At 36.6% G+C, this 11,484-nt stretch overlaps 1 protein-coding gene across 1 annotated transcript; it reads right to left on the reverse strand.

Annotated features, from left to right (window-relative positions):
• Positions 1-5,736: 5,736 nt before the first annotated feature.
• On the reverse strand, positions 5,737-6,856 carry LOC114760258 (uncharacterized). The gene is made up of 2 exons (XM_028949524.1): positions 6,481-6,856; positions 5,737-6,386 (listed from the first exon to the last, which is right to left on the reverse strand). The coding sequence occupies exons 1-2, from the start codon at positions 6,854-6,856 to the stop codon at positions 5,737-5,739; spliced, it is 1,026 nt and encodes a 341-aa protein (XP_028805357.1).
• Between the last annotated feature and the right edge of the window lie 4,628 nt (positions 6,857-11,484).

The following is an 11,484-nucleotide window of genomic DNA, read 5'->3' on the forward strand; positions in this document are numbered from 1 at the left end:
AATAAAGGGCATAATGGTCATTTCCCTTACTCCTACTCATGCCCCCCGTGTCCCTTCGTAAAATAACCCATCAGAACCCATTTCCCCTCTTCATTCTTCACCTGCAATTACGGTGAAAGTCGAGAGAAAGAGAGTTTGAGAACCAGAGAAGAGCAACAGCGGAGAAGGTGATCGAAGAAGGGTTTTGGTGCGTGCAATCATTGTTTCAGACCAAGATAGGTGGAAATATCACTCTCATACCCTTCTTTCTTCTATTCCACATGCTATCGAAGAGTTGAAGTTATGTAAAAGCCTTTAGTTATGGAGGAAAATGGGTAGCTTAATGAATTAAGTGTAGGTGATGGTTGATGGATGCATGTTCGGGTGAGTTGTGATGTTGCATGCTGTTAATGATTTCTGCATGTTGAGGACCGACTGGTTTGTGACACTGAAACAGGGGCTTCATGTTTCGACTTTTATGGTTTTGGGTTACTGAAATCTTTTGTTGCATGTTGCTTAATTGTTTAGAGATATTCACTGTCGAAACTTGGTTAAAAGTTTCAGAGATTGGTGTCGGATTGTCTGAATCTTGAAGGAGGGGATGCAGCTGAAAATTTCTGGTTGCATATGTTGATTTTTGCTCTGGTTCTTCAAGGCTGAAACAGGGGAAGATTTTGTTGTTTGATTTTGATGATCTAGGTTTAATTTCTTTGGATGCATGCTGTTGGTTCTGGTTTAAGGAGAGAAAATTAAGAGCATAGATATATGCACACGCACGCGCGCGCATAATTGATAGTTTATGTGTTTGGACTTGAATCTGAAACTAAACTAGAAAGATATACATGCACATATAATTATGCTTGTGTGTGCCGTGAGGGGTGAGTTCATAAGCCAAAAATCAGATTGGAAGTGAAAAGCAATAATCAAGTTTGTAGTATTTGATTTAAGTGATTGCATATGGAATTTTGAATCTTTGAAAGGTATGTTTAAATCTGGGAAATTACAGATTTAATGTGTAGAGGTTTGGAAATTTTTAGAGGCTAAGAGGCATGTATGACGTTCAAATGACGTAGGATATGCAAGCACAGGTTGCTGTTGGTTAGAAAATGGAACTCGTTAGTTGAATGAGAGGTTAAGGGATTCAAGAGGATGGTGTAGTTGGGGAGTGAAATTAAATAGAATTTGGTGTTGTAGATGATTAAACAAATTTAAGGATGCTAAAACGGTAATTGGGATGTAATTTTTGTGGATTAGTGAAAATAGGGAATTCACTAATTGATGTTATATAGTAATTTTAAATGATTGATTGAGTTATCTAGTTGTGATGCTAAAATCAAGAGCTGAGAACAATGGTTTAAAATTGGAGAGTTGAACATGAAGTTTACTTGAGGATAAAATTTATGGAAGGTTAAGGGAGAAGTTTTCAAACTTTTAGCTGAATGTTGTCACACCTTACTTTTATACATCATTTTATATCAATTGGAACTATTTAGAATCACTTATCATGTCCTTGGGTTGAAAAAATTCAAACTTCAGATTTTTTTAAATTCAAGTTACTATTCATTATAATCCTTACAAAGGCGAAAGTTGAAAATTCATAACTAATTCTAAAAAAATTAAAATAAGATGGTTTTGAGTTCTATAGAAATCTCTTGACATTCTCTTTAAAGGAAAAATAATTATTGGTATCCAGAACTCATACATTAATCCCAGATTTCATTCCAAGTGGTACTGTTTATTTGGTCATTCTTCAAATTTTCAGGATTTATGTCCAACTTTGGAAGGGCATAACTTTCTGTATAAAATTCCAAATTTAATGAATGACCACTTGTTTTAAAGCTAAAATATGATCTATAAGCATGCTAAGTTTCAGATCCAGATTCATCTAATTGCTCAAAATCATGTTGGTCAAACTTGACCCCTAAAAAGTCAACTTTTATCCTTTTTTTTCACGCTATTCTTGGTTTTTCTTTTCTTTTCCTTCAATGATCTTTCCAATCACACTTCACATACTTAAATAAGTTTCCTTAATCGAGTGCTTACGTGTAAGGTATCATCAATAATGAATACAAAGTTCCAACATAATTCCCAATAATACATAACAATGTATAATGATTACAAAACATACTTTCAAGAAACATTAAACCCCATCATCCTCTAAGTGAATCCCTTTCCTTTCTCCTTGCTTGATCCAACTCCTAGTTGGTGAATATTTGAATATAGAGGAATGAGATTTCATAGGAATCTCAGTAGCAGGAGTTACAATGATAATGTCAAACATGCAAAGTAGATTGTATATATTCATGAACATTTTATGCCATACAAATATCATCACAATTCACCAATAAATAACATGTTAATACATGTTGCCAAGGCATACAATGTAATTAACTAACATATCATTTTCATAAAAAAAAAAACTCAAATATAACATAGCAATTATTCATGCAATCATATTATGTAACAACCAAGTAATTTAACATTATAAATTATGAATTCCATGCTACTATCTCTTTTTAGTCCAAGAATCATGGCATCTTCAATTTCGCACCCTGGCTTAGCTGCATCCCACTATGCTCATTAGAGGATTTGCCTTATTGGGTGAACATATTGCTAATACTAGCACAATTGGTAGTCCCTATTTCCAAAATTACCAATGGAGGATACATCACTATCAACTCCCTTAAAGCTATTTACTGTAATTCTTGCCGAGAATGGCTTACTCTCACAAAACCAATATAATTTTTGTGACGAAGGATCACATCCACCTTTAGAGAGATACTTTGTGGCCAAGACTTTCCCTGTATTCAATCTCTGGTTGGGTACACTCCTTGATTACATATCCCTATCAAAGGGAACATCTCCACTAAAATTATCTAATCCCATAGGCAGTGGTGCCTCTTAGTGGGGATTTCGTTTCTTTGGATTCCACCCTGGCCTGAGTGTTGTGGTTGCACGTTCTTAACCATCTTAGGGACACAAAAGAGCAATATAATCTCTAACATTATCAAGTATTTTAGCATTATCAGGTTTTAGGTATCATTAAGAATTTCCTCATCTTTCATTACAATTCAGTTCTCTGTGCAACCTTTAACTATCACATTCTCATCTGTTTCTATCCAACGCCATCCTCAAGAAGGATCTTGCCTAACATAACTTTTCTAGCTTCCCTACCTTCTGACCAATCATTCCTATGGCCAGGCATTGATTATCATGTGCTAATCGTATTACATAGCAATGATTTAATCACTTTGCTGTGTCGTGTCTAGTTAGGCATCTAATTCATCATTAGTTCTTCATTCAACATCATCCAATCACTAAACCTCTTGGTCTTCTATCCCTTAGAAATTTCCACTATTCAAGGATTTAACAAACCTTAAACATTCCGTCTTCTCACCTTGCCTCTTTTGAGATTACATCGATTACTCGAGGTTTAAATTGTCACTCTGCTTCTCTATTATGGTATAGACTCCTGCTTCTGTTGGGCCTACTACATTCTCAGCCTACTACAACCCATTCATTATTTTAAAGATTTAGCTCACCAAACTAAGTTATCCTTTTTTAGTATTTAGTTATAATAAACTTTATCAATTAGTTAACAAACGTAATATTTTGTTAATGAAAAAAAGAAGAAAAAGAAATGCATGTGTACGGAGGAGAAAGCATAGACGTCAACATGCTATTATCTACTTAAACTTAACTGTTAAATTATGCAATTTGACTAGTATTTTTAATAGTTAAATTTGATTATGGATAACAGTTCAAGACAGAAATATTGCGAAATAAAACATTTAAAGAATATAAGAGCAAAAAAAAAAATCCTTCTAGGTATTAAGTGTTCATCCATAGATATGTCCATCATGTATAAGCACTTTATCCCTACAAAACATAAATAATTACTCTTGCTAAACACTAGGAAAGATTTCAAAACAACACCCTGAAAATTTAGAAAACCCAAATCAGTGACTCATATTTGATAAATGCTAGAATAGAGTCTAAGGAGATGTCTAAAGGTGGCAATGGCTAAAAAAAAAATTACTTTTTTTCTTAAAATAACTGTACCTCTATTGTTTCCCATCCATAACTTCTTGTTATACATAACTTTTTTCAAAAATTCATATATCCAAATCAAACTGTATGAATAAAAAATTTTAATTTCTTGATTGATTACAAAAATGCAAAATTACTTTTTAATTTTTCAAATTTTTAATAAGGATAAATTTAAAAAAGTTTATCAATTTTTTTTGAACAAAAAGGAAGACCCCGTGCATTAACCCCTCAAAGCCGCACTCATATCTTGCGAGACATCTTTACGTAACAGATCCAGGATAGACTCTGGAGGCTCAGACAAAATCACCAGATCTGTTAGCAGGTGGTGCGCTTCACTAGCAATACAATCCGCGACAGTATTTGCTTCACAACAACAATGTACCAGATTAACATTCCAAGATCTCTTCAGTATAGATTGAATCTCCAAGAGCAGTGAAATGTCTGGTTGTTCAGGAGAAATTTCCATTGTGATATCACGGACAACTTCGTAGCAGTCAGTCTCGACAACAGTATTAGTCAGTCCCTACTCCTAGGCCAATTTTAGAGCCTATAGGACGCCCTAAGCTTCAGCTGTGTAGGCTGAGCCGGTGACCGTTTTGAACATAAATCCTCATACGAATTCACCAGAGTGGTTGCGAGCAATACCCCCCTTGTGCACATTCCAGTCACAGGGTTAAAGGAACCATCAGTGTTAAACTTGACAAAGCCTTCAGGTGGGGGCAACCAACGAAGCTTGTATCTAGTGGGGCCCTGATTCATCAGCAAGTCCAGCTGACCTCATGCAAGGCAAGCTCGCGACCGAGCAGTGAGTTCTTCTTGACAGAGGATCTTTCCATAAAACACCTGCTCATTTCAGGCACGCTAGATATTCCTGTAGATCACAACGAACCACCAACTCCAATCAAGGTTCTCAACCTTCTCTGTGGTTTTAATGTTCCCACGAATCCATTCCAAGGGGGAGCTAGGGAGGAAGAAGTTAGTCCACAAGTGTCTTGGGAATACAACACGCCACAGCGGCTTCAGGTTGTGGCAGTCCCGAAGCAAATGCACGACAGTCTCCTGGTCCTTACCGCAGATATCACATAGACCGATGTCATGCAGGCCGTCTCTCACTCTAGCACCATTGGTAAGAATTCTGTCGTGTGCACATAACCAAAGAAACATACGATATCTATGAGGAACTTTAAGCTTCCAAAGCTGAGTCCAGAACCTGCCATGGCCCGAAGTGTGCTGACCACTTACTTGGTTATAGGCCGACTTTACTGTGAAAGTTCCATTTGAAGCCCAGCGCCACACAGGAACGTCAACCCTACCGTGCCGGTTCACCTGTACTCTGGTGATAGCGTCCATCACATAGTGCAGTAGAAGATGACTAAATTTAGACCAGTCCCAGGCGCCTGAAGCCGTCATGCACTCAGCTACTGGCCAGTTAAGAACCTCATGGGGCAGTTCAACGCAAGATAACCTCTCCAACTTGTCCAGATGGGGGACCCATGCGTCTTTCCAAAAGGAGACCATGCGTCCATCTCTAATCCTCCATGCCACGCCATCCCTAACTTCCTCCTAACTAGAGCAGATCCCCGACCAAGTTCTTGATGTCGTTTTTCGTCGTTCAACCTTGGGGATAGTGTCAGAACCACACTTATATTTTTCACGCAAGAATTTGACCCATAGCAGGTCTGTTCGTTTGATCAAGGACCACCCAAGCTACATCATAAATGCTTTATTCTGAAATCTAGCCTGACGGAGACCCAGACCCCCATCTGATTTGCTTTTACAAACATTATCCCAAGCAAGAAGGTAGACCTTTTGAGCCGATGTGGTGCTACCCCAAAGAAAGTCTCGGCATTTCTTATCAATCCTATCACAAGTACCTTTGGGCAGACGAGTAGTTTGCATGGCATAAGATGGCATAGCAGTAGCAACTGAAGACACCAAAGTGGACCTTGCCGTGAAGGAGAGTGTGTTCACCTTCCAAGTGGATAGCTGAGAATGCATTTTCTCTAGAATCCCATTATAAGTGGATTTAGTCACTCGTTTATGAATAATTGGCCTACCAAGATACTTTCCTAGGTCAATAGTAGGAGTAAAACCCAGAAAATCACTAATCTCCGTCACCCTTGTATGGTTTATGCAAGGTGAGAAGAATACACGTGTCTTGCTTGCGTTGACTCTTTGGCCTAATAAAGCACAGAAGTCATCTAGGGTGGCTTTCATGATGCCTGCTTGCTCCATATTTGCCTCTGAGAAAAGAATAAGGTCATCAGCAAAAAATAGATGAGAGATAGCTGTGCCATGCTTATTAAGTTGGAAAGGACGCCACTCCCCACTATCAACCGCCCCCTGAATTAGATGACCTAAACATTTCGATCATAATTACAAATAGATATGGCGACAACGGATCCCCCCTGCGAACGCCTCTAGACGGGTAAAAAGCATTGGCTCTTGTACCATTCCACGTGAGTTGCATGGACGGAGAGGAGACGCAAGCTTCGATAACCTTGCAGAGATATGTGGGTATGTTCAATTCACTCAGACAATCAAAGATGAAGTCCCACCAAATCCGATCATAGGCTTTTTCGAGGTCTATCTTAACTACCATGAAGCCGCGTTTGTTCTTCAATGTGTGCATGGAGTGAATAATCTCTTGGGTGAGAATAATATTATCAACACTTTGCCTACCTTGAACAAAACTACACTGATTGGGGGCAATTACTTGCGGCATGAATCTTCTGAGTCTATTGGAAATCACTTTAGTAATAACCTTGTATATCACATTGCACAGGCTAATAAGACGGAAGTCTCTAATGGTTTGGGGGTGGTCCATTTTCGAAATAAGAACAATTTGGGTGCCATTTATGAGTCTAACACAGGATGGGTCTTGGAACACCAGCTTCACTTGATCAATAACAGCTTCTCCAACAGTACCCTATTGGCTCTGATAAAAGAGGGGATTTAAACTATCAGGATCGGTTGCCTTTAGGGGGCCATATCGAACAAAGCATTTTTAATTTCCTGGCTATCAACCGGATGACCAATAGCCTCCAAGCAAACACTGTCAAGGGATGGGAAACTATGACAGAATTCAATGTGATGGGTCTCCGAGTCCTCCTCTGTGTATAAATTTTCAAAGAAGTTCCTTCCCAGGTTAATAATCTCAACTGAGTCATAGGACCATTCACCGGAGTCTAATTGCAAAGCCTCTATTCTGTTACGTCGTTTCCGACAGGTCGCCATGGAGTGGAAGTACTTCGTGTTCTGGTTTAAGGAGAGAAAATTAAGAGCATATATATATGCGCACACGCGCGCGCGCATAATTGATAGTTTATGTGTTTGGACTTGAATCTAAAACTAAACTAGAAAGATATACATGCACATATAATTATGTTTGTGTGTGCCGTGAGGGGTGAGTTCGTAAGCCAAAAATCAGATTGGAAGTGAAAAGCAATAATCAAGTTTGTAGTATTTGATTTAAGTGATTGCATATGGACACTACAAAAAAATTGACTTTTAGCGGCGACAAAAGTCGCCGCTGAAAGTACAAAAGTCGCCGCCGAAAGTTTTTTGCGACGACAAGTTACCGCTGAAAAGTCGTTGCCATAGTAGTCGTGGCTAAAAACTTTCAGTGGCGACTAAAAAGGTCGCTGCTAAAAGATACTTTCAGCGGCGACTTTTAGAAGTTTCGGCGGTGACTTTTAGAAGTTTCGGTGGTGACATTTTTGTCGCCGCTGAAAGTAATGCCTAAGAAGAATTGGCTTTACCAATGCCACGTCATCGTCTCCGGCCACCACGTCATCATCGTCGGCAGCCACGTCATCACTGTCGACCTCCACGTCATCACCGTCGGCGGCCACATCATCACCGCCGACCGCCACATCATCACTAGCCACCTCCACGTCATTGCCACATCACTCCTCCTCGCCACGTCATCGTCCAAATATTTTCACCTTAAATGTGTCTTCTTCCAGGTTCGAACTCGTGACCGCCTCCTTTCGTGTCCAACCTTCTTGCCGTTGAGCCAGATTGAATTTGTTTATTAATATTGTAAAATAAAATATATATTATTATATTATACTTTCAGCGGTGACTTTTTTTGTCACCGCTGAAGGTCCACTTTCAGCGGCGACACTTTTGTCGCCGCTGAATCGCCGCTGAAAGTCTTGGTTTCAAAGGCGAACTTTCAGCGGTGACTAAAAAAGTCGCCGCTGAAAGTCTTAGTTTCAGCGGCGACTTTTTTTGTCGCCGCCGAAAGTCGTCGCCTAAAGTCTGTTTTTTTGTAGTGGGAATCTTGAATCTTTGAAAGGTATGTTTAAATCTGGGAAATTACAGATTTAATGTGTAGAGGTTTGGAAATTTTTATAGGCTAAGAGTCATGTATGACGTTCAAATGACGTAGGATATGCAAGGTTGCTGTTGGTTAGAAAATGGAACTCGTTAGTTGAATGAGAGGTTAAGGGATTCGAGAGGATGGTGTAGTTGGGGAGTGAAATTAAATAGAATTTGGTGTTGTAGATGATTAAACAAATTTAAGGATGCTAAAACGGTAATTGGGATGTAATTTTTGTGGATTAGTAAAAATACGGAATTCACTAATTGATGTTATATAGTAATTTTAAATGATTGATTGAGTTATCTAGTTGTGATGCTAAAATCAAGAGCTGAGAACAATGGTTCAAAATTGGGGAGTTGAACATGAAGTTTGCTTGAGGATAAAATTTATGGAAGGTTAAGGTAGAAGTTTTCAAACTTTTAGCTGAATATTGTCACACCTTACTTTTATATCTTATTTTATATCAATTGGAACTATTTAGAATCACTTATCATGTCCTTGGGTTGGAAAAATTCAAACTTTAGATTTTCTTAAATTCGAGTTACTATTCATTATAATCCTTACAAAGGCGAAAGTTGAAAATTCATAACTAATTCTAAAAAAATTGAAATAAGATGGTTCTGAGTTATATAGAAATCTCTTGACATTCTCTTTAAAAGAAAAATAATTATTGGTATCCAGAACTCATACATTAATCCCAGATTTCGTTCCAAGTGGTACTGTTTATTTGGTCATTCTTCAAATTTTCAGGATTTATGTCTATTTTTGGAAGGGCATAACTTTCTGTACAAAATTCTAAATTTAATGAATGACCACTTGTTTTAAAGCTAAAATATGATCTATAAGCATGCCAAGTTTCAGATCCAGATTCATCTAATTGCTCAAAATCATGTTGGTCAAACTTGACCCCTAAAAAGTCAACTTTTATCCTTTTTTTCACGCTATTCTGGGTTTTTCTTTTCTTTTCCTTCAATGATCTTTCCAATCACACTTCACATACTTAAATATGTTTCCTTAATCGAGTGCTTACGTGTAAGGTATCATCAATAATGAATACAAAGTTCCAACATAATTCCTAATAATACATAACAATGTACAATGATTACAAAACATACTTTCAAGAAATATTAAACTCCATCATCCTCCAAGTGAATCTCTTTCCTTTGTCCTTGCTTAATCCAACTCCTAGTTAGTGAATATTTGAATATAAAGGAATGAGGTTTCATAAAAATCTAAGTAGTAGGAGTTATAATTATAATGTCAAACGTGCAAGGTAGATTATATATATTCATGAACATTCTATGCCATACAGATATCATCACAACTCACCAATAAATAACATGTTAATACATGTTGCCAAGGCATACAATGTAATTAACTCACATATCATTTTCATCAAATAATCTCAAACATAACATAGCAATTATTCATGTAATCATATTATGTAACAACCAAGCAAGTTAACATTCTAAATTGTGAATTCCATGCTACCTCTTTTTAGTCTAAGAATTTCGGCCTCTTCAATTCCTTTGGGTTCCTTCTTGTTCTCTTACACAATGTCTATTAATTCATGCATAAACACATTCCAAATTATCAATAATTTAAGCATAAACACAATTGCTTGACATTAAGCTTAATCAAACCTATTTTTCTTTGATTTTTGACGTAATTATTCCTCCTTTGATTCCATCAATATCTTAGCTCATTTCTACATAATTTTTAATGTAGAATCCAAATATCAAATCTGATTTTACAAAATCACACTCCTCCCCTTTCAATTCACTATGGCTGAATAGGGGTAGTATGTTTTGCAAAAATTTTATTTTTGATTTCAATGATATTAAACACTTTCTCTTAGTGTTTCCCTACAAAAAAACACATTTTAAACTTATTGAAATCATCAAATTACAGCAAAACAAATTCCTACCCTAAGAAACCATAGTGGCCGAAATATATGCCCTAGGACCCTAACTTTGATTTTTTCCAAAATTCAATCCAAACACCACTTAAATATGTGCATTCAAGCTTATATTCAAGGCTTCTATCCTTCCTTAACACATATTCAATTCAGCTGAAAATGGACAGCATAGAACCTTAAGATTATGTCATGAAATTTTAACCAAAACAAGCTTGAATCTTAACCCAAACAAAGCACAAACAAACCTTGATGAATCCTTGACCAAAGGTTGGTAATTACTCCTTCAAATACACTAATTAAGACTCCCTTCTAAGCTCAAAAAATCAGTTTGGCAGCACCTCCCATCTTTTTTCAATTTTTTGGCTATTTTAGTTTAATTAGGGGGTATTTATAGAGCAAGAAATCTGACCTTTTTACCCCATTTAGGTGTGCTTTTTCTGCCATTTAGGAGGTCACTTGGCTGCCATCAAACTTTCAATTTTCAGATCAGGCCATGTGTCCATATTCCGAGAATATTTCATTGATTATGTGAAAATGGGGCTTAAATCCATCTTAATTATTGGGCTAGGTTTGGATGAAATTTTTGGGCCTTTCTTAGCTCAATGTGGGGTCCAATTTTGATCTTGAATAGCCCAAAAATGTGGCCCATAATTTAGATGTCAATTCCAAACAATAATGAAGCTTATCAGTTACTATTCACTTGTAACTTTTCATAATTTTTTTAGGCCTCCAAAATTGCATTTTTCTTCATAAAAAATTCTATTTTAATAAAATAATGCATTCTGAAAAATTCTAAAATTTGTTTCCACCTTTAACTATTTATTTTGAATTTTTCCCGAATAGGGCTTTATTAGTAAGACTTTTGGAAATAAATTCTCTAAAATAATTTTCTGTACTTCCAGGGCCTGAAACCAATTTTATAAATTCTAATAAATATTTAGATAATTATTTCATTTTTTTTCATAATTATTGAGACCTCTATATAATTATAATAATTATTTTTACTCACTTTTTACTATTTTTCTTAAAAACCTCTGTTTTCCAGAAATCCTATAAATAACTATTTTCATACCATTTCACTTTTAGGGCCTCTATTGAGATTTCAAAACCTCTAATTTACCTTTTTACCATTTTCTAGAAATTTTCTGGAATTTGTTTCAAATTTTTCCATTTTGTCTTTCCTGGATCAATAATTTCAAAAATATCA

The sequence above is a fragment of the Neltuma alba genome, unplaced genomic scaffold, assembly GCF_004799145.2.
Source record: "Neltuma alba isolate B1F8T4 unplaced genomic scaffold, ASM479914v2 tig00001633_pilon, whole genome shotgun sequence".
Classification (NCBI taxonomy): domain Eukaryota; kingdom Viridiplantae; phylum Streptophyta; class Magnoliopsida; order Fabales; family Fabaceae; genus Neltuma; species Neltuma alba.